Below are 23,259 nucleotides of genomic sequence, written 5' to 3' on the forward strand. Positions count from 1 at the left end.
AACTAGAGAAAGCCCATGCACAGCAACGAAGACCCAATGCAGCCAAAAATAAATAAATAAATAAATTTTAAAAAAAGAAAGAAATAGGTGCTGTTTGTCCTCGAAGGTTCTTTCCTCTTCTCAGCAATTTCTGTGAATATCTAATCCGTCCTACGAACCTCGAACACAGCCAGGGTCCCTTGTGTTCTCTTTTCTCTCCCACTAGCAAGTCAAGACAAACTGATTTACTCATATAATTGATCTTTATCTAAATTCTCTCTCTCTCTCTCTCTCTCTTTTTTTTTTTTTTTTTGGATAACTGCACATTTGCTCATGAATTTGCTGGAATGATTGACAATCCATTAAAAAAAAAAAACTGACATTAAAACATTCCATTTGCTCTATCCCCTGCTGTAGCGGTCACTTCCCCTTTGCTGGTAATCACACTGTGCCTTATTTGTATTATCTGTCCCAAATCAATGACTTGGCATTTATACTGCATCTCTCTTAATGACCACATCAATTAAACAAACAAACACCCAAGTCAGCCTCTCAAGAAAGCTATACTGACCTGCTTTAAGACCCTATCCTTACCAGAGGATGTGGAAGAAGAAAGCCATAATCTTCAGAAATATGAAATCTTCCTAAAGTCAAAGGTGGTGCTGTCTTCAAATTCTGACTTTGAGGCTCCATAATTTTGTTTGAAGTATCTGCACAGAGGCTGCTGCTGAAGAGACAACTGCTCCAAATACATCAAAGACCCAGGGTAAGGGAGCTTCAAAACAGCATCTCTTCCTCGCAGTTAGCTGTACAGTTGTCTCGGGAACAGGGGAGAACCTTGCTCTAAGGTTGAATTCCACACTGCCATAGACTTTCTCTGACATAAGGCTGAGTAAATTATTAAAGACTGCTGATTAAAACAAACAGGCAAACAAAATCACCTCGGGGGGGGAAAAAAAACTCCTTTCTTTTCATATATGTGAATATAAGAAGATTGATTTTAAACCCAGAGACAAATCTGTTCTATTTTAGAAAACGGGAAATGAACAAGGGTTTTGGTTGTGGATGATCCCAAACACCCCGACGGGAACTTGGTCCATGATGAACTTTGACAACTGGGTCTTTATGCCAAAGGTGTAAACATTAAAACTAGAAGTTAGTTACACTCAGATATTTCAGTGGATTGGCCATGGGTAGAGTAGGGATGAGGCCTCTAAACACATATCAGAACCTCAGAAGTATTCTGCGCGTATTTGAACAGTGTATTCTAAAGATTATTATTGCTTTGATTTACCTTAAGAAATATTATTGTTTTTGAAACCTTCCATGACATTAAAGGAGAATATATACTTTTGTGAAGTTTAACAAATGAGGTATAGCAGATACTAATGAATTTGAGAAAAGCCTAACAGATCATTTGATTTAACCTTCTACTTTTATTAAACATCTTTTGAGAACCAACCACTAAGATGGGAGACTTTACCTATGAACCAGGTACAGATTAGTAAACTGAGGCACACGTATGTGAATAATCCTGCCCACTGTCACTCCACTAATTATGTACTAGAGCTGAGGTAGCTTGATCTCCAAGCCATTCCTTTGTTCACTCGATCAGGCTGCCAGGCTGTCTGTCAAAGGCGCCATCATGGTTTGAATTCACATCAGTATGGAGCTCGCTGATAAGTTCCAGGCCATAGATCTGCACTGTGAAAATTCCGAAGACTCTACCTTTTGCCCAGTTGGACCCTGAACTTAGGTTGTCAGGTTGTCAACAAATTTATTTGGAAGCTGATTTGTCTATACACATCTTCTCCTCCCTCCCTTTCTCTAAGATAAGTATAAAAGCTAAAGCAGGAAGTGCTCTGATAACTCCTGTAACAGTTCCCATGGAGCATTCAACTTTGAAGGTAGTATGTCAAAAGTAGCCTAATTGATTTATGGTTCATTAGACCCTAAGAGCCATCCTCAATTATCCACTTCCTCTTAGCCCAGTACCCAACCAGTTTTGAAGATTAATTTCTTATGCCTCCTAAAGGCAGTTTGTCAAACTTAATTTGTTGAATCATCTTCTTGTTTTTTCCTTCAATCTCAGGTGAAAAGAAGACACAGTTATTTTTGTTTATGCTAGTCCTGTTTTTTTTTTTTTATTTTTATTTATGGCTGTGTTGGGTCTTCGTTTCTGTGCGAGGGCTTTCTCTAGTTGCGGCAAGTGGGGGCCACTCTTCATCGCGGCCTCGCGGCCTCTCTTGCTGCGGAGCACAGGCTCCAGACGCGCAGGCTCAGTAATTGTGGCTCACGGGCCTAGTCGCTCCGCGGCATGTGGGATCTTCCCAGACCAGGGCTCGAACCCGTGTCCCCCGCATTGGCAGGCAGATTCTCAACCACTGCGCTACCAGGGAAGGCCCTGTTATTTTTCATCCATTCCCTATGCACCCTCTTAAGAATTTACTGTAACATTATAAGAGCGTGGCATCAAAATACCAAAACTAAAAAGAGCATGACAGAATAAGTGATCTAGTTCAATGCTCTCAGTAAAATATGAAAAACCTGAGGTTTATGGGAGTGAAATGACTTACCAAATGTCACCCTGGTTGTTACCATCAGAATTGGACTAGAATTTGGACTTCTCAGACCAGAACTTTCCACTCAGCCCACTCAGCTTGGCCTACCCGAGTGTGAATTTCTACTCTGTCTCCTATTAGCTATGTGGCTTTTTAAACAAGTGGTTTAAAATTCTAAGCTTCTGTTTCCACATCTACAGGAAATAGTTATATTTATCCCAGTGAATAAATGAGGAACATTAAGTAAAGCACTTATCAAATGGGTAACAGTAAATACTATTTTTCTCATGTTCTTTTCCCCTCATTCTGGAAATACAGTTTTAATATCTTATTTTTTCTGATATTCTTCCCTATCATTCTGAATATATCTTTTCTGTTTCAGTCGCTGACTCCTTTCCCTACTTCAGACCTAAATATATAGATATTTGCAGCATTATTTTAACCATTTCCCCACCTCAGTATTCTTATGTATTTCCACCTGATCTTACCCATCAATTCTATGCGCAGGTACCCAAGCCTGCATATTCAGCCTTGACTTTTCTTACTTCCAAGGTCTAGGTCCATGGAACTTGTGGGTCAGTGAACATCTCAGATTCTGCCACAAAATCATTAAGAACTCCTTCCTGTAAATTAAATAAAGTTCAAATTTCTTTGCCCTGACATTCAAGGATGTCCATCACCTGACCTCTAAACACCCTCTAGCTGTGCAAAATTCTTCTATCACCTTGAACCTGTTTTACATCGTGTTTCAAGTTCTACCTAGTCAACTGTTACTAACACTCAAACATTGTATTTATCTAATTTTTTCTTTTATAAATTTATTGATTTAGTTATTTATTTTTGACTGCGTTGGGTCTTTGTTGCTGCGCGCAGGCTTTCTCTAGTTGCGGCAGAGCGGGGCCTGCTCTTTGTTGAGGTGCGCGGGCTTCTCATTGTGGTGGCTTCTCTTGTTGCGGAACATGGGCTCTAGGTGCACAGGCTTCAGTAGTTGTGGCACGCGGGCTCAGTAGTTGTAGCTCGTGGGCTCTAGAGCGCAAGCTCAGTAGTTGTGGTGCATGGGCTGAGTTGCTCCATGGCATGTGGGATCTCCCCGGACCAGGGCTCAAACCCATGTCCCCTGCATTGGCAGGCAGATTCTTAACCACTGTGCCACCAGGGAAGCCCCTCTAATCTTTTCTATTAGATTGTAAGTTCCTTGACGAACCCATATTTAATGCAACTTTGTATTTTCCTTTATCAGCAAGTTCAGTGTCTGAAGTTCAATAAATGCTGGTTAAATGAATGATCTCTCTCAGCATCTCATTTTTAGATTTGGGGTCTTGATGCCAGGTAGAAGTTTGTGCTGTTCTCTGTTACACCATTGTAGCCCTAGTCCCAGAGACATATTCTGAAGTAGGGAACACAGTGGCCTCATGAAACTTTGCTTGGCATCTTTCTTATTTACCAAGAGGAAGTTGGTTAAACATAATTGTGCCCAAGAACTTCCTCTCCTAATAGTAAGGTTTGTCGTTTCAGAGTCCTGGGTTCTATAATCAGCTTTCCCATGAATTATTGTAGTTTCAGTATACAACGAAGGTTCCCCGTCTCTTAAACTGGGCATTAGGGCCTTTTGGAAATGTACCAAGAAGTATTCAAAAAAGAAAGAAAAACATTCACAATGGAAATTTTTCTGTGTGTGATTTCAGATATACTTAGTTTTAGTTTCAAATTGATAAAGTCCCAAATCTGAATTGTCAAAAGCAGTCAGCCCCGACAGCACTGGTACACTGAGGTTAATCTGGTACAGCTCATTAATTACACCTTTGTTCATAAATTCAATGGGAATTTCTAGTCCTTTCTAATTGTTCAAGCATCTGGCATTTTGCTTTTTTTTTTTTAACTCTCTTCTCTTTTTGACCTTTCCTATGACACGTATTCCTTCTGGTTGGACTATACTTAAAACTAATAAGAAAAAACGGATAGTTAACACTCGCTGATTTTTTCCTCTGTGCCAAGTCCTACGGTAAGCATCTTCCATGGAGCAACTTACTTAATGTTCACAACAGCCCTGTGAGTTAGGTGCTATTATTATCCCCATCATTCAACTGAGGAAACCGCAGTTTGGGAAAGTTAAGTAAGAGCCCAAGGTCATACTTTTTGTAAGTGGTAGAGTCAGGGCTGGAGCCATTTGACTTGAAAGTCATCACTTTTAACCACTAGAGGCATGGCTTCCCTTCTTTGGTTTTTCTCTCTCATTGTTCTGGTTACAGTTTACCATTTGTGCCCTCCCTAGTTCAGGTCCTGACTTCCCTCTCGCTGGGTGATTGCCTCTGTTCAAAGACTTTAGCCATCATCTCTAGGCTAAGGACTCCCAACATTTTGTTTGTAGTTGGGTCTCTCCTACCATCTACTAGACATCCTTACTCAACTGCTCTGTAGAGGCATCATAAGAAATACCTTAACACATCAGTCATAGACTAGACACCTTCCATTAAGACCAGGGCAAATGCTTACAAAACCTCCAGCAACTAGTTCAAGCTCTTGAGCAGAGAGCCCACGGCCAAGCAACAAATCCAAGGTTTACTTATTACTTATTCTCTGATAGTAAGAACCAAGCTCATCTCCCCCATCGATGCCATGTCTTGGTGAATGGTATCTTTTGGAACTGGCAATATAATTTGTGGGGCGCAGAGAAGAATAAAAATGTAAGGACCCTTGTTCAAACTTATTCAGAATTTCAAGACAGTGACAGTAGAGTATGAAGCCAAGTGTGGGCCCTTCTGCATGCAAGACCCTACCTGACAGCATGGGCTGGTCCTAGTAACTCTGTTGACGTAGCTGATCATTAGAGACCTAAAAGTCATCCCAAATCACATCCAACAGAACACCAGTCTTGCCACTCCTACTGCCATGATATTTCTTATATTTCTATGATCTCCAATGCCACTGCCATTGTTTTCAATTCCTCACCATTTACTATTGGAAGAGTATATATTCCAATCCTTAACTGATCTCTTTGCCTCAAATCTAAGCCCATGATACTTTCCCATCGTTGCAGGCTTGGATTCCTTTTACAACCTCCAAACTCATCCCCCTGCCTTCATTATCACTCCCCATTTTATCCCACCCCTACTCTTTTTTCCCCGAATACTACCAGAGTCATTTCAATGCATATTTCTTTACAATGGGCAATGCTTCATTTAAATATGATTCAAATATACGAATATAATAAAGTCATTTCTCTGCTTAAAAACATTCCCTCTGTTTTCAGGATAAATTGAAACTCCTTTATTGCATGGCCCTTTTTATTCTTTAATGTTTCAGCCATATTGAGCTGTGTGTACTTCCTCAATAGACCTTGTTATGCTGCTAGTCTTTGAACACCCTTCTTTCTCTTCCTGGAATTTTCTAGCCTTTGGTTTGCATATTGTACTCTAATCACCCTTTAAAACTCATTTCACGTATTGCCTCATCTAGGAAAATCTATTCTTACCGCGTACTTTTTTCAGTACCCTCCCCTTCCCTATTTTGTCCCTGGAAAGCCCCAACCCCTCTGCTGCCCTCTAGTCTGGGTTGGGGACTCTATACGTCTAAACTGTCTGCTTATGTTTATATAGCCCTTATTTCATTGTGTTGAAACAATCCATTTGTCCATTTCTCCACTAGTGAGCTCCTTGAAGGTAGGGTTGGTGCCCTTAATCTTTCTACTATCTAGCTCAGGAGGTAGCATCCTAGGTTTGCTTATTAAATGGTTATTGAACAAATGAGTCATTAGAGCAGAGATTCTGGTGCTTACAGGGTTAGGTCTAACCTGCTTAATGAAACAGTACTTGAGTCAACGCAGTATTCATCTACAAATGATCCTTGAACAACATGGGTCCACTTACACGTGGATATTTTTCCATATTAAATACTGCAGTGCTACAGTGTTCTGCAGTTAGGGTTAGGATTAGGGTTAGGGTTAGGGTTGAATCCCAGGATGCAAATTTCAAATACTGAGGAACCACATATACGGAGGCCTGATCAAAATTTATATGCGGATTTTTCACTGTGGGGAAGGTTGGTGTCCCTAACCCCCAAGTTGTTCAAGGGTCAAATGTATTTCTTCTCTTAACGGATGATATTTTAAGTACACTGCTAAGTGCTGTAATGTAAAAATGAGAAAGCCATGGATCTTTTCTACAGGGAACCGACAAATTAGCAAGTGAAATAAGACACACACACACACACACACACACACACACACACACAGCCATGATCACTACATAAGAGAAAAGCGACGTGTACTAAAAGAGAATAAAAAATCTGTGGGGACAGAGTTGAGAGAGAATTCCCTACCTTCAGGTGGTTTGGGTAATGGCCTAAACAAGTGGGTCTCTAATAGATATGGGTGGTAAGTGGTTGTTTTGGCATGATCATTGGAGATCTTCCCAGGGTCCAGGAGGCTTTGACTGTCCTTGGAGAATTAGACAGCCTGTTATGTGTACTCTTCAAACGACACTCTCTTCAAAGGACAAGTTTTCCTGGTGTTGCCCTTTACTCATTCACCGTGCCTCCACCACGTTAGAAAACCACCAGCAAAAAATAAGAAACATAATTCCTGTTCTGACTTACTGACAGCGTTATAGACAGGAAAAAAATGCCATTGAGGGAAAACCCGTTGTAAACTTTGAAAAATTATAGATATATAAAATGATTGTTACATCAAAATCATTGTCTTTATGATCTGGAAGAAATAGAAGAGCTATTCTACTTTTGAACACAAATCTCTATAGATTAACGTAGCCTATCAATTGATTTTTTTCTGGATGAATTTGCAGATCACATACAGGATTGAATCATAGCTGGAAAGCATCTTAATCTATTTATCTCTGATTATTTTTAGACGTGTGAAAACAGATGAGAGAGGTAAGTGAATTATTGAAGGCTGCAGAGCAGTTTTCTTTTTAACAGACTTTATTTTTTTAGAGCAGTTTTAGGTCCATAGCAAAATTGAACAGAAAATACAGAGTGCCCATGTATCTTCTACCCAACACACACACAGCTCTGCACACCAGAATGGTACCCTTGTTACAACTGATAAACCTACATTGACACATTATGAGCATCCAAAGTTCACAATTTACATTAAGGTCCACTTCTGGTGGTGTACATTCTATGGGTTTTGGGAAATGTATGGCATGTATCCACGATTATACTATCATACAGAATAGTTTCACTGCCCTAAACATCCTCTGTGCTTCTCCTGTTCATCACTCCCTCTGCCCTAACCCCTGGCAATCACTGATCCTTTTCCTGCCTCCATGGTTTTACCTTTTTCCAGAATGTCACGTAGTTGGAATCACACAGTCTGTAGCCTTTTCAGAGTGACATCTTTCACTTAATAACATGTAGGTCATGTTTCTGCAGGTCTTTTCATGGCTTGATCACTCATTTCTTTTTAGTCCTGAATAATATTCTACTGTAAGGATGTGTACCTCGGTTTATTTCATGTTTGCAAGTTTTGGCAATTATGAATCAAGCTGCTATAAACATCCATGTGCAGGTTTTTTTTAATGGACATTAGTTTTATTTTCCTCTCCTCAAGTTATGAATGTTAATGCTATTTCTGATATAATGGGCAGTGACATTACCACATGTGGTAGCAATATAAGGACTTTCTTGGATGACCTTAATCTTCCTTCAACAGGGAATTCACAGTTGTACTTCTTACAGCCCTTAGAAAATCCATGATATCGGTGCCTCCAGTTCCTTTACTTTTTGGTTCTGAAGGCTCTTCCGAGGTTTGTTTTTTCTTGGATGGCCGGCTTGCAGGAATCACAATGTACTTAACTACTATTTGCAAATGGTAGTTTCTCAGAGAGACCATGGCTTGCACACATTCATTATAAATTTCCTGCAGGGTAGCATCACCTTTTGAAAGGACAAACTTACGGACCGAGGGGCCTGACTCTAACGAGCGAAGAAAGTTCTGGTGAGCTGATGGCATATATGTTCTCATTTCCTGGAGGAATTTAGCAGCAGAGTCTGAAGGAACTAAAGACAAAGTCGGATTAGTAAGGAGGTCAAAGCATTCTCCAATCCAGGGAAGAAGGGCAGAGTGAGGTCGGAGTGGGTGGCCATGAATTTACAACCATTTTGTTAGCATCTTACTAGGCTTGCTACTAGTAATGGTAATTATTGTAAAATATACTTAATTCTGAAAACCACATGAACTAAACTCATAATATTTTTGTTTTGCTTCCTTTCTCACTTTCCTACTGGATTTGATCCTTCCAAGAAGGACAGAGTATATGTACTATACCTCACAGATCGTGATGCTGAATCCAAGAGAATATAAGGGATCATTTTTAAATAAGTGAATGAGCTCAGGAAAAAGCTTATTATCCTGCAGCCCAAAGCTTTCCCCTTTGACTATTCAATAGAAGTTTAGGAAGACAAAGAAAAGTAGAAAGAAGTTCTTCCTGGAGCTTCTTCCACTAAGCCCCCTTAATCCTCTAGAAGGAATATAATGAGTGTGGCTCATCTTTAAACTTTGGTGCAGGCATTGCCCCGGGACCCCCAAGGCAGTAGGATGGCGGAACTAGACAGTGCCAAGCCTCTGCACTCCCCAGTTTCAACTCATGGTCTTATCTCATTTGCAGGAGACTTTCTTTTTCTGAATCTGGTCTTACATTTTCAGAACATGTGATATTGGCTTCACCACAGTCAATCAGACCTCATAGACATATTCAAAGGTCAAGATCACGACAGTGTTGAACTTGGTCTAAGTTCTGGCTTCACTGCTTTCTAGCTGGTTAACAGAGAGCCTATTATCTTCTTTAAGTTTCTGCTTCTTCATCTGTGAAATGGGATAATTGCAATAAAGTCCCTACTATTCTCCTAAAAGCATCAGATAAGCTCAGATAAGATGCTGATGGGAAAGTACTTTTTAGATACTATTCTATTAGCATAAGAGATGATGATTATTTGTCATTTGCCACTCACCTCCACCAACAGTATGCTGAATGCCCAGCAGAATATCAAAGCACTGAAAGATGCTGCTTTGGGCTGCACTGCCCCCAGCAAACTTCTTTGGGGTGTCCCAGACACCTTCATACAGCAGACCCTCTGACAGCAAAGGGTTGCCTTTCCAACTAAACCAGGAAGGAAAGAATAATTGTTATTTTATGAATTGCCAAATTTTCATATGTCAAATCCTGCAATAGAGGATGAATGGAAGGTGAAATGAGATAGGTTTCATTATACTTCTTCCACATTCTCCCTTCTACTCATGTTCATGCATGAGAATAATAAATAATACGGTTCTGAGCAAATCTGGCATGAGTATTCTATGCGTGAAACCTTACCTTTGCACTACCAAAGATTACTCCACTCTCCTTAAAATGACTAGCTTTCTGGTCCATACTCCAGCGTATGCCTGGCCAAGTAATAACCCAGAGAATAGTCTATTGTTTCTTACAATGTGTATGTTAGGATATAAATTGTTTCTTAAACTGGATTGATAGTAGGGACCATCAGTGGAAACGTTGTCTTCTTTATGTTAATTGTCTAAGAGAAAACAGATTCAAGCATAAGGCTACATACCCAGATAAGTATATGCGAAGAACATTGAAAAACAGGTTTGGGTCCACATATTCTGAAAAAAAGATGAGATATGTTTAATTAAGTAGCATCAGATAGATTGGGAAAAATCAAGGTGTTATAAACAACTGATCATGGATTTCAGCACAGGATACGAGAAAGGCGTTAGGTCAGCCTGTGCAGAGAAATTCCCTGAAGACAAGCTCTCCCTCACCTGCCCATTCTCATCACCTGTGTCCACTGAACGGGGTCTACCTTGGGGCTAACACACAGCTTGTGACAAAGAGCCTGGGCCCGCCCAGCACTCATCCTCTGGAGACCAATTAAGCTGCCAATATTTACTTAAGGCTACTTCATGTGTTTACTGATACAACAGATAAATTACTTACATAAAGAAAACAACAAACCGAAACAAAAAGAAAACTGAAAACAAAACCTCCAGGACCACGGGTGTCCCTCCCCAAAGGTTGCTAATGTCTTTCATTTGAAGGTCAATCTTCTTGCCAAAGCCCAGTGATACACAGTCACATATTTGTTAGGAACATCCCAGTAGGGCACAATTCCTTTTGCAAATCCTTGTTTCTGTACTCTTTTGGTTATCGTTGGTTTTTAGCTGTTAATTTGCAATAACTTTTGAGCTCAATGGCTTTTCTATTTTTCTTATTTTTTCCTTTTTTAGTTAGCTTGTGAAAAAGCAGAATTCGCAGACGGTTCCTATCAAGCAAAAGCTAAGTTTTTCAGAACTTAAAACATCCTGTACTTTTGGTAAGTTTCTCCACGGTTTTTAGTGGGAGACAAGGATGTTCCTTAGAGGTAAATAGCCCTAGCTTGGAATTCTGGCTTCACTATTTACTACTTATGTAATCTTGGGTCATTTATCTTATCCCTCCAAATTTAGATTCCCTTATATGTAAAATGGACATAATAAAACCTGCCATGTGGAAAGTATAATGATTTAGTGAGATAAAATAAAGCGCAAACACACCCACTACGTGAGAGTTGGTTTTGCTTCTGTTTTCTCTACAACTTACATCTTAGATAACTAGAAACATTTGACAGTGGCCTGGCATGTTGTAAGGCATACAATACTTGCCATGAATTTGGTGAAACATTTCATGGGCTTTGTGCAGACAAGAAGTTACATCAAGCAATGCCTTTTGCAAAGTATCTGGGTCTTCACGTTGTACTGCATTAAATATAATGGGGATCACCTTTAAAAAAAAAAAAAGAAAACAAACACTTAAGATTTCCTAACACTAAATATTGGCATAGAATAAAATTCTCCTAAATCTTAATCCCCCAATTAAATTTCATATTTCCATTTCTTTCTTGGGCTGAGTACCCTCTGATTGTTTGACTAATTTCCATATATTTAATTAAGCTTGGATTTGTCTTTATTCACTTATCACTTAGAGATAAGTTTACGTAATTCTATATATTTCTATTTCTGAGGGACAAAACCATTAGATTTATGTCACTGTGTGATAGAGTTCCAATGCCAAGTTGCATTGAAAATACTTCTCTCTTACTGGGGTTTCAAATTTTATTCTAAATATATGGCTCCTACATTTTATCTTTTAGGGAATACACAAAAACAAATAAAATATTTATTTCTTCCAGATGATCCCTTGTCTCCAATTCAGTCATCAAATGCTCTATTCAGTCAGGATAAAGTTATTTCATGCAGAATATAGTTCAGCTACTAAGTGATTGCTCTGCTTATGTGAATCAAGATACACATTTTCCAGGATGGACTGACATACTTTGATGGCAGAAGCAGCTGCTGTTTCCACCACCAGAGAGACCAGGAAGAACCCTTTACCACAGTCCCCACCAGGGAACGAGAATAGGATGTCCATGTTCCTAAGAAAAGTAATCCAGGAAGTCAAGAATTTAGAAAAATATAAAACGTAAACACTGAAAAGAAAAAAAAAAAGAATTTAACAAAAATATTGATATATTTGTCGAATATTTATTAGTTTTCAAGTCTTTTTATTTATCCTACATTTTCAAAATAATCTTGTGAGATAAGTATGGCAGGTTTTACCATATCCATTATGTAGTTAGGAGTAGTGGTGTTAGGTCTATTGTCTAAGGTCATATAATTAACAGTAGATTAAGCTGAGACTTGAAATTCCTTTCTAGAACTTGAAACTAAAAACTTCAAGACTAGTTCTTTCTCTATTATCCCATCAGTTTTTCACATGCACATGTATTACTGTATACATATATACACACATACATATATATATATAAGCTCAATGTTTATAGAGATATCTGTGAGGTATGGTTTTTAAAAGTAGAATTTTGGCTTAAATAAATGTATTCATATCCGTATTTTTATCTGTGAGCCTGATTCAATTTCTCAGTGATTTATCTGCCTAACAAAGGAATTGACTGGGAAATTCAAATCACTGATTACCCCCTATTTTCTTTTTCACTGAAGTTTTGCATTGATGCAAACGTGATCTCAGTATCTGTATATCTCTGAGTTTCATGGCAGTTACATTTATGGTCTCAACCCAGACCACTTCCTTACTTGCTGTGTGACCTTGAATAAGATTATTTCATCAGTTTCAGCCTCAGTGTTCTCATCTGTCAAATGGGACTGTTGATATCATTCTCCCATTCAAAAACCTTCCATAACTTCCCATTTAAGATACTGTTTAAACCCCATATCAGAGCCAAAAGTCCTACATAATATTTTTAAGTTTATTTTTTCATCCGTTTCCTGTACTGTTACTTTCGTCATTCATTATTTATCAGCGACACTAGCCTTCCTTCGGTTCTGAAATGCACCAGGATTTTTGTCACTTCAAAGCCCTCACTCTTGCTGTTTTCTCCACTGTGAACATGCTCAGCTTTTCCTTCTTCTAACTGATGCCTAGTCACTCTCCAGGACTCAGCTTCAATAACTTGCTATAAGGATTCTTCCCTCATGCCTTTTGTTCGGTTAGAACTCTTAGCACTTTACTTTCTTAATCCTTCTCTTAATCATATAGTAATTTACATAATTTTCATATATCTTCTTTCCTCCACATTAGCCCAGGTTCATCAGGGCAGGCTTATTCCGATGGTACTGACTTTTGTTTCCTTAGCTCTTAGCCTCTATTTAGTACACAGGCCAAAAATAGTAAGAATTGGGTCAAAAAGAATAGATTTATATTTCTGGCCTCTGAGGTCATTGAGTCATAGATACATAGGTGTATGTGCATTTTGTATATATGCATATTAATTAAATTTATTGACAGATCTTCCTCAACTTATGATGGTGTTACATCTCAATAAACCCATCTTAAGGTGAAAATATTTTCAGTTGAATATTCATTTAGTACACCTAACCTACCAAACATCATAGCTTAGCCTAGCCCACCTTAAATGTGCTCAGCACACTTACATTAGCCTACAGTTGGGCAAAGTCATCTAACACAAAGCCTATTTTATAATAAAGTGTGGAATATCTCACATAATTTACTGAATACTCTAATGAAAGTGAAAAACAGAATGGTTGTCTGGGTGCAGAATGGTTGTAATTGTATCAGTTGTTTACCCTTGTGATCGCGGGGCTGCTGGGGAGCCATGACCATTGCCCAGCATCACAAGAGACTGTGTATCTATCTCGGGAAAAGATCAAAATTCAAAAAGTACGGTTTCTAGTGAATGCGTACTGCTTTTGCACCATATTAAAGTCAAAAAAAATCTTAAGTCAAACCATCCTTAAGTGGGGTATCATCTGCGTATGCAAGTATATATATATTAATAGCTATAATATCAAACAGACACAGTCTAATCACAGTCATAGATATAATTAACGACCAGAACTACTTGCTCTTTCAACAATTATTTGAATTACTTTTTGCTTAAAATCAATTGGTGTTTCAAAAGAACGCACTTGGAGGGTATTGATACACCTGTGTTTACTTTGAATAACAAATAATTCTTAGAATAAAAAAGATCGAATACTCACTCATAAGTCATGGGCCTTAGGAAAGCAGCCATGAAGCAGCGGATCATTTGGAAGAGAGAAAGGAAACCAGTGTAAAAATTAAATGCTTTTGAGTTATTGTTATTCCATTTAATACCACTGATCTAGCAAAGGTAAAAACAATAGATAAAAAATAGAAAAAATATGTTTTCTGATATTTATCAAGTAGGCATCACAAATGCCTAACTTAGGACTTTTATAAGTGAAATAAAAAATTAAATATGCAAGGAGCACACGTGGAGAGTCAAAACTAGTTGTTACTCGTAAGAAAGTTTTCTAGATCAAATCATTTCGTTTTGTGGTATTCCCACATCTAGAATACTCCTCTGAAGATACACACCGAGAGCCTCTGACCCTTAATTGCAGCAGGTTCCATCACTCAGTGCTTAGGAAGTGCCTAGTTTCAAGCAGGCTGCTTTGAAAGCCCAGACATTGCCATCTATACAGCCAGTCAAATTAATCAAACTGAACACTTAAGATGTGTGCATTTCACTGTATGCTAATTAGACACCTCTCTCTCACATGCATATGCATTTTACATCTTAACAGCAGAAAAGAAAGCCCCGCTGCCAAAGATTAAACCAATGACTAACACCTCTTGATTCAAATAGTGTGCACTCCTTTCATTCCTGTTATAATCACTGTTTACATACCCACTGGGATCCTTTTTCTTCCAGTTTGCCAAGACACAATCTGCATAAACCAGAATAGGGGGCAGTCCTAGCTTCTCAGATACCTTGCAGTAAGGAACAGCAATATTGCTTGGCAAGACCTAATTAAAACACGATATTTAGTGTTCACATTTGAAATGTCTCACCTTTTCTTCTGCTTTCTGGCTGTCAAAAAATTAACTGTTATACCTAACGGCACTGTGAAACCAAACAGATGTCATTTTCTCTTCCTCATTTCGTAACTTAATCCCAGTACTTGTTAAATCCTTATGTTTTAGATTTGTGACGATGCAGACATAATCTGGGCATAGACAGAACAAAGCAGTAGAGGGCGAGAGGAAACAAAGGCTGTATCTTGATTTTCTAATGGCCTGTGAACCATTTGCAGCCATTCGCTCATGCATCCATCCAACCCATAAATATTCGTTAGGCAACTCCTCTGTGCAAGGTACTCATTCTGTTTCCCAAGCTTCACAAAATGCAGTTACAATACTTTTAGAATTTTTTACATTAACTGTAAACTGGATATAAATCTGTCGTGTTAGCATAAGAAATATGAGAAAATCTCCAAACCTTCCGGACATCTCCATCACCTTCACCCCACACGTACGCCATGGTGATATACCCCAGAACCAGATGTGCAAGGCGCTGTGACTTGTGTCCTTGGAGGCCGTCAATGCTGAAGGTTGTTAACTGAGAATAAACAGAGGTTGACCCAACTCAAAATGCATGTTGTGATAGCTGCAAAACCAAGTTAACACTTTGAAGACGCTAAAACAGAAAACATGTCATATTTTTTCAAACCTTCTCAACTTCTGCACGTAGTTGGCCATTCTTAATCAGTTCAGGCAGATTTTTAGCAATGGAAATCCAGGCATCGTAAGGGTGAGGTAGCTCCTCCTTGAAAAGAAGAAATAGGACTTTGATTTACTAGTGGAAGGTATTATAAAATAGTTTTGCCTCCGCTGAGGGTCCGTCTTGCCTCCTTCTCAGTGCTGTGCAATGCTGACACTCTCTTACCTGTCGAGTGACACCAGCCCATGCATTGTCACCTGCACACTCAGGGCACAGGACCTTCTCTGTGCTCTTCTTCTTCCTCTCACCTACTTCCTTTTCAAAGGTCACTTCAAAAGTTTCACTGAAATCTTCCTGACTATTCCATTCTATTCTTACACCTCCAGTGAGGAATCCTATGGATTATACCTTTTCACATTAAGTAATTTATTGCTATCTGCTATTATTTTTTCTCTTCTCAGCTAGATTTTAAGGTTTTTTGAATGGAAGAGAAATGAGATTTATTAAATGTCAGTAGGAGACTAGGCAGTTTTGCTCAGTCATTTCTCATTTAATTATAATAATGGCCCCAAAAGTTGATTGTTATCTCCACGTCATAAATAAGAAAAGCAAGTGTTGGGCAGTTTTTGTAACTTGTTTTGTATGTACAGTTTATTGTGACTCAAACATGAGGGTTTCCAGCTTTTAAAAAACCTTGCTCTTTTTACATCTCACTACCTGATGGCAAGGATTTTATCATGCTTTTAATCCTATTTTTCTTAGCACACTACTGGACATGTACGAGGTGCTGTATAGATACATGTTGATTGCTTCCTTTGGTACTACAGGCTAAGTTTTTGCCCAGTAAGTAAAAATGAAATCCAAATAAAAGAGTGTTAAAAACAAGACAACAGGCCCAAAATGGAGTAACTTAAGTCCCATGTCACCAACTCAAGACAATACTTATTACAGTTTCTGCCTCTCCCAAAATGGAATCCTAAAACAGTCAATCCAGAATTACCTGGCCGACAAGTAGTGAGGTCATCTGCACATAGGCCGCTGCCATTCCCTAAAGGAACATGACCTTGACACTCCAATCCACTTTTTGCTGGTATAACTTCCTTGTTCCTGCTCTCCTCTGCCTAGAGAAGTCTTTCATTTTTGTACAGCTCCTGAGACCCACTTTCTTTCTGCTGGTTGGGATGCTGCCTGATTCATGAATCCCTGAAGGAAGCCAATGACATCTTTAAAATTTACTCAGTTGGGTTTTGTTTTTTAACACGTGTCTCCCTGGATCTTATATTTATAATCACATCTCAAGGGAAAACATAAAAACCAAAGGCCTAGGCCACACCCTGAAATGAGATTCAGATCCCTGAACAACTCCCCTAGGCCTTCTTCATTAAGCTGCTTCCAGACATGCTCTTAGTAGCACCAATACTGAACTATGGGGACGGAGGACACATCAAGAGTTTACCTGAAACCAAGGTGAGTGAGGCTTTAAGCTTCAAAACCAAGTTAATAGTGTTTCCCTGGTGGCACAGTGGTTGAGAATCTGCCTGCCAATGCAGGGGACCCAGGTTCGAGCCCTGGTCTGGGAAGATCCCCCATGCCGCGGAGCAACTAGGCCCGTGAGCCACAACTACTGAGCCTGCGCGTCTGGAGCCTGTGCTCCGCAACAAGAGAGGCCGCGATAGTGAGAGGCCCGCACACCGCGATGAAGAGTGGCCCCCGCTTGCCGCAACTAGAGAAAGCCCTTGCACAGAAATGAAGACCCAACACAGCCATAAATAAAAAATAAAAAAATAAATAATTAAAAACAAAAACCAAGTTAATATTATAAAGAAGCAATAAAACACGAAGACAAATGTAACATAAACTTCAAACATGTTCAGGGGCTGCAGATAATTGGCCAGACTTAACCTGTCAGGGCAGATTTTTAGGAATGAAAGATCCAGGCAGTATATTCACTAGATAGTCACCTTTCTTGTTTGCTCTGAATTTTTCTCCCTAACCACACAAATACTGTGTTCTGGTGTTTTTAGTAATACATATACATTTTCTTTGTTGTGTATTTCACTGTGTAGCATGCCCGACTTTTTGATTATTGCTATTTCCCCAAAATAACAGAGATACTCTATTATGTGTCAAGATTAGTGTCTTATTGGACAGAACTTTCAACACATGTAAAATTCAACCAGTAATATCCTTCTGGTTCAGAGGATGCCTAAATGATAGAATATAAATTAATAAAGAGTAACACAGAGGGCCATTCAACTCCTGCTAGATTAGAGAATGTATTTTGCATCTACATGGAATCAGAAGACATATTATTTTCCCTTAGAATAGGAAGCTGATAGATTATAAGAGATGAAATAGACATTTTTGAATACATAATTTCCAGGAAAGATCTTCAGTGAGGAAATAAAAGTAAGCTTTTTTTTTTTTTCCATCCCGTTTCAGGATATTGAATCTAACTTCCTAAGCATCTCAAGTAGCAGCATTATTTTTTAAGTAGCTCAGGAAGAGTTTTGTTTTACTTTAGTTTTCAGGTTTTGCTTTAACCCTTGGAATCTGTTTTAGAGGTCTACATAATTACTGTGATTTTTTTATTTTCTAAAAGAACCAACTTTTTAGGAAAAAAAAAAGAATAAATTCGATATGAGGCTTTGCAGTTTCTGAAAAAGTTTTTTTTTTGGTACCATTGATAAATACATCCTTGAAACATCCAATCCTGGCACTTTGGCATTTGTGTGCTTGTATGAAGGGGAAGTAAGTCTGAATATTATTGATTTGCAAATATAAAGTAAACCAGTGCTTTTAGCAAAAAAATTAAAACATACTTCATTTTCTTCAATTAACTTAATTATGTGAAGAGGAAGATTAGATTGGGAAAAAAAATTGTTTGAGATTTGCCTGAATTACCCAAGGTAGTTACAGGATGTGATTTCTAAGTACAGTTAGATTGGAATCTCTGACTAAATTATATATACGCTGCCTTTAAAGGTTCTCTCTAGAGTGTGCACTCTTATCCATTTGAGCCACAAACAAATGAGACATTCTGGTATACAGCATTGTCACAACATGTAACTGGTTCCTAGAAATCCTCTCCTGGAATCTCATGTACCTTGTTAAACCCAAGAGTAGGGGAAAAAACCAACCAAAAAATGCCTTGTGATCTCTCCTTCTCTTGAGTGAGGCTGTGTAGCATAACTGGTAACGGTTTTAAGATCACAGACTCTGCTGTCATACAGAGCGAAGTAAGTCAGAAAGAGAAAAACAAATACCATATGCTAACACATATATATGGAATCTAAAAAAAAAAAAAAAAAAGGTTCTGAAGAACCTAGGGGCAGGACAGGAATAAAGACGCAGACCTACTAGAGAATGGACTTGAGGACGGGGTGGGGGAAGGGTAAGCTGGGACGAAGTGAGAGAGTGGCATGGATATATATACACTACCAAATGTAAACTAGGTAGCTAGTGGGAAGCGGCTGCATAGCACAGGGAGATCACCTGTGACCACCTAGAGGGGTGGGATAGGGAGGGTGGGAGGGAGATGCAAGAGGGAGGAGATATGGGGATATATGTATATGCATAGCTGATTCACTTTGTTATACAGCAGCAACTAACACACCATTGTAAAGCAATTATACTCCAATAAAGATATTTAAAAAAAAAAAAAGAAATCACAGACTCTGGAACCAGACTGATTAGGCTCACATCCTATCTCTGCTATTACTAGCTGTGTGAGTTTGGATAATTACTTAAATTCTGCATTCTACATTTCTCATCAGGAAAACAAGATTAATAACATACATACCTTTCAGGATGATTGTAAAGACGGAGTAAGTTAACATTTGTAAATTTGCTAAAAAAATGCGATGTAAGTGTTTGATGATTACAATATTAATGATAAGATGCTTTTCATGACGCTCTTGGGAAGATAACTTAGGAAAATGTAGTTTTAAGGCACACATTCACTCTAATGCCTTGCCCTTTGTAGGCAAAACTTGTGGAAATAAAAAGGTAGCTCTAATTCTCTCTAAGCCTGAATCTTAGGCTCAGTAAACACCTAGCAATATTAATACAACACAAAGTGCCCCACCTCAAAAACATTATCAAAGCAGGAACACATACTTTATACAACCTAAGGTATATCAGCTCAGAAAGGGGGTTCTTTGACTCATGGGTCATTTATTACTTTATTTTTTTTTTTCAAAATACCCTCTGAAATGCAATTGCCTTAAACCAAAATACTTCTGTAGTCTCCTTATCTCATCACACTCTGTGCCTGTGTGAGATAAGTAAGAAGTGCCTCTAAGGCTAAGTTTCTAGGTAGAAAATTTTAAGGAAGTTGAGACCCCTTTATTCAAACTCTGCCTCCAATTTTGGTACTGCTTTATCCACTTGTTCAGTAGAAATTACTGAACCACATTTTTTCAATAGAAGTTAACTTGTCCAGGTAAATCATGATAAGAAAATATTTTTGTCCAGATTTCAGTGCCCTCGCTTACCAGTGGATTGGGCAGAGCAAAGCCCACATCTTCATCTATGTGGTATTCTTCAAAGATCTTCCAAGAATTTTCCACAGGAGATGATTTGTCAGGTGCCATTCTTATAGCCTGCTCCTCTGGTACTTCTCAGTCTCTTGAGTAGTTTCAGATCATCTATTTATTACAGAGGTTGCCATAGCCAATGACCACAACTCACCTCATAGGCAGCAAGAAATGACTTCCACTTTTAGAATAGTTTCATTTTCTATGTTCTTTACTTGTAATCTGATGAAAAATAAAACCACAAAAGCCTCATCATATGAAGAAACTGAAAGTTTATACTCTTGGCAAACATGTATTACTTGGAACATCTACTGCTTTCAGGAAATCAGAAAGGGCCTGAAACAACAAAAACCATGAAAATAGGTGACCAGAAAGAACATTTTTATTTTATGGGAACTTTTGAATCTTTGAATTAAAATAATGAATTTAATCATGGCTAATGTCCTAAACCATCATTTAGTTATTACAGTCACTGGCTTTCTTTAAACCCCCAGGGTTCTTTGAACATATTAGTGTCTTGTTTCAGTAGCCATGAAAGAAAATCTCTGGTATCCAGAGTCAGTGCGTCTGAAATAGAAAAAAAAAAAAAGAAAAAAGCAAGCACATGAAGAATTTAGAAACATAGCATCTCTTCACCCCCTAGCTCCATTTTTCTTACCCAGTCTTTTATGTGCATTCACAATGATACTGTTCTTTCTTCTTCTTCGTATTCCTAATGAGTCATTTTTAAGGAAGATTTTCCTGCATCTCTACTTTATCTGATCTCTAAGGGACTGATAAGGAAACAGTCCACATTTGGAGACTCTGGAATATGTTCATAGCTGAAAGAAAGGATAAAACACCTTGAAAATGGTTCTTTCAAAATGCAATTAAGACTGCAATTTGGTAAAGGTTTTCAGGGTTTCTGCAGGTCTGTGGTCACTTACAGGCATCATGTGATCTTATAATCTCATACAAGAAGCTGAAGCAAGAGAAGAAGCCATGTTGTTCCTTATGATGGTCAAAAGGAAAAAAAAGAAGGAGTTAGTGTTCAGTATATTAAAAGACAATGCAGTGTTGTCATCCAGCTTGTTAGTACTTAAAATACGTTTCAGTGGTACATTACATTGGAATGACTACATTATAGAATGGTTTTCACACCATTCTTCCCTATTACATTATGGCTTTTTTTTTTTAAAGATGTAGTTTTGCAAGAATAGCTTCTCTTCACAGTAAAGATAAAGAAAACTGAAACTAAAATTACACAGCCAAGAGAACACAATGGCGACGCTTCTTTAAAATGAATTACTCATCCTCCTACACTGTTGGTGGGAATGTAAGTTGGTACAGCTACTGTGGAAAACAGTATGGAGGTTCCTCAGAAGACTAAACATAGAATTACCATATGATTCAGTAATCCCACTTCTGGGCATATATCCAGACAAAACTCTAATTCAAAAAGATACACGCACCCCTATGTTCATAGAAGCACTATTCACAATAGCCAAGACATGGAAGCAACCTAAATGTCCATTGACAGAGGAATGGATAAAGAAGATGTGGTACATATATAATGGAATACTACTCATCCATAAAAAAGAACAAAATAATGCCACTTGCAGCAACATGGATGCAACTAGAGATTATCATACTAAGTGAAGTCAGAAAGAGAAAGAAAAATACTATATGATATCACTTATGTGTGGAATCTAAAATATGACACAAATGAACCTATCTACAAAACAGAAACAGACTCACGGACGTAGAGAACAGACTTGTGGTGGCCAAGGGAGAGTGGGTTGGGGGAGGGATGGAGTGGGAGGTTGGGATTAGCAGATGTAAGCTATTATATGTAGAATGGATAAACAACAAGGTCCTACTGTGTAGCACAGAGAACTATATTCAATATCCTATCATAAACCGTAATGGAAAAGAATATAAAAAATGTGTGTATATATATATATATATATAAAACTGAATCACTTTGCTGTACAGAAGAAATTAATACAACATTGTAAACTGACTATAATTCAATAAAAGATAAAAATATAAATAAAAATGAATGGTTCATGAGGCTAAAACTGCTGAAATCAGGCCCAAGAGAGAAAACAAAAAATATGATGTTGGCCTATCCATATGGAAGCCAAAAATACCAGCAAAATTTTACTTATTTATTTAGATAGATACATGATAGATAGAATTAAAATATATCACAACGATAGCATGAATATGAGAACAGATATAAATGTTATTAAAATTCTTGCATTTTCTGGAATGATAAATGAGAACTAATTTATAAGGGTTTTGAAAAGTTACAGATGTTTGCTATAATCTTTAGGGTAATCAGTAGATAAATGCTGTTACAATTATAAGCAATAAGCCAATAGATGGAAAAACTGATTAATAAGTAAATCTTAATCAATACAAGAGAAGACATAAAAAGAGAAAAAAAGGGTGCTAAACAGAGCTATCACAAAGAAAATAGTTCAATGGTAGATTTAAAATCATGTATATCAATAAATACATTATATGTAACTTGACTAAGCATTCCAATTTAAAACTACAAAGATTGTCAGACTGGGCTTTTAAAAACATCATATTTATATGTTATTTAAAATATAAAAATCCAAAATATAAGGATGCAGAAATGTTGAAAAGTAAAATGATAAAAATATACGTCACAGAAAACAAATAAAATTAAGTAGCATAGCTATGTAAATATTTAGTGTAGACTTTAAGGCAAAAAGTATCATTAGATACTGTATCACTCAGGATTCTCCAGAGAAACAGAACCAGTAAGTAGGAGATATTTCAGATAGATATGACTAGATTACAGGTAGATAGATACATATCAGGGTATGGGTTTATTTGATATGATTGTGGGCACTAGGAAGTCTGAAATCCAGAGGGAGAGGCAGAAAACTGGAAAATCTCTGACAGAATCTCATGTTGCAGTTCACAGGCAGAATTTCTCCTATGTTTTTGCTCTTAAGACCTTTCAACTGATTGGATAAGGCCCACTCAAGTTATTAGGCTTAATCTCCTTTACTCAAAGCTAACTGTAGATGTTAGCCATACCTACAAAATACCTTCACTGCAACCTAGATTAGTGTTTAATTGAAGAAGCGGGTACTATAGCCTATGCAAGTTGACATAAAACTAATCATCACAGTGATAAAAGGGGAGTA

General features: G+C 37.9%; 2 protein-coding genes across 3 annotated transcripts in view; both read right to left on the reverse strand.

Moving 5' to 3' along the window:
- Window positions 1–829, reverse strand: part of IDO2 (indoleamine 2,3-dioxygenase 2) — a 46,367-nt gene extending 45,538 nt beyond the window's left edge. For both annotated transcript variants that reach the window (XM_061177308.1, XM_061177307.1), the window contains exon 1: window positions 574–829. In XM_061177308.1, the coding sequence (XP_061033291.1) occupies window positions 574–672 (99 nt within the window). In that variant the 5' untranslated portion in view covers window positions 673–829. The remainder of the gene's footprint in view (window positions 1–573) is intronic.
- A 7,297-nt stretch (window positions 830–8,126) lies between these two features.
- Window positions 8,127–20,149, reverse strand: IDO1 (indoleamine 2,3-dioxygenase 1). The gene is made up of 10 exons (XM_061177401.1): window positions 20,051–20,149; window positions 15,564–15,659; window positions 15,333–15,452; window positions 14,742–14,860; window positions 14,071–14,085; window positions 11,867–11,966; window positions 11,197–11,314; window positions 10,107–10,158; window positions 9,507–9,655; window positions 8,127–8,555 (listed from the first exon to the last, which is right to left on the reverse strand). The coding sequence occupies exons 1-10, from the start codon at window positions 20,147–20,149 to the stop codon at window positions 8,191–8,193; spliced, it is 1,233 nt and encodes a 410-aa protein (XP_061033384.1). The 3' UTR covers window positions 8,127–8,190.
- Window positions 20,150–23,259: the final 3,110 nt, after the last annotated feature.

This window comes from Eubalaena glacialis, chromosome 20 (genome assembly GCF_028564815.1).
Source record: "Eubalaena glacialis isolate mEubGla1 chromosome 20, mEubGla1.1.hap2.+ XY, whole genome shotgun sequence".
NCBI classification, from domain to species: Eukaryota; Metazoa; Chordata; class Mammalia; order Artiodactyla; family Balaenidae; genus Eubalaena; species Eubalaena glacialis.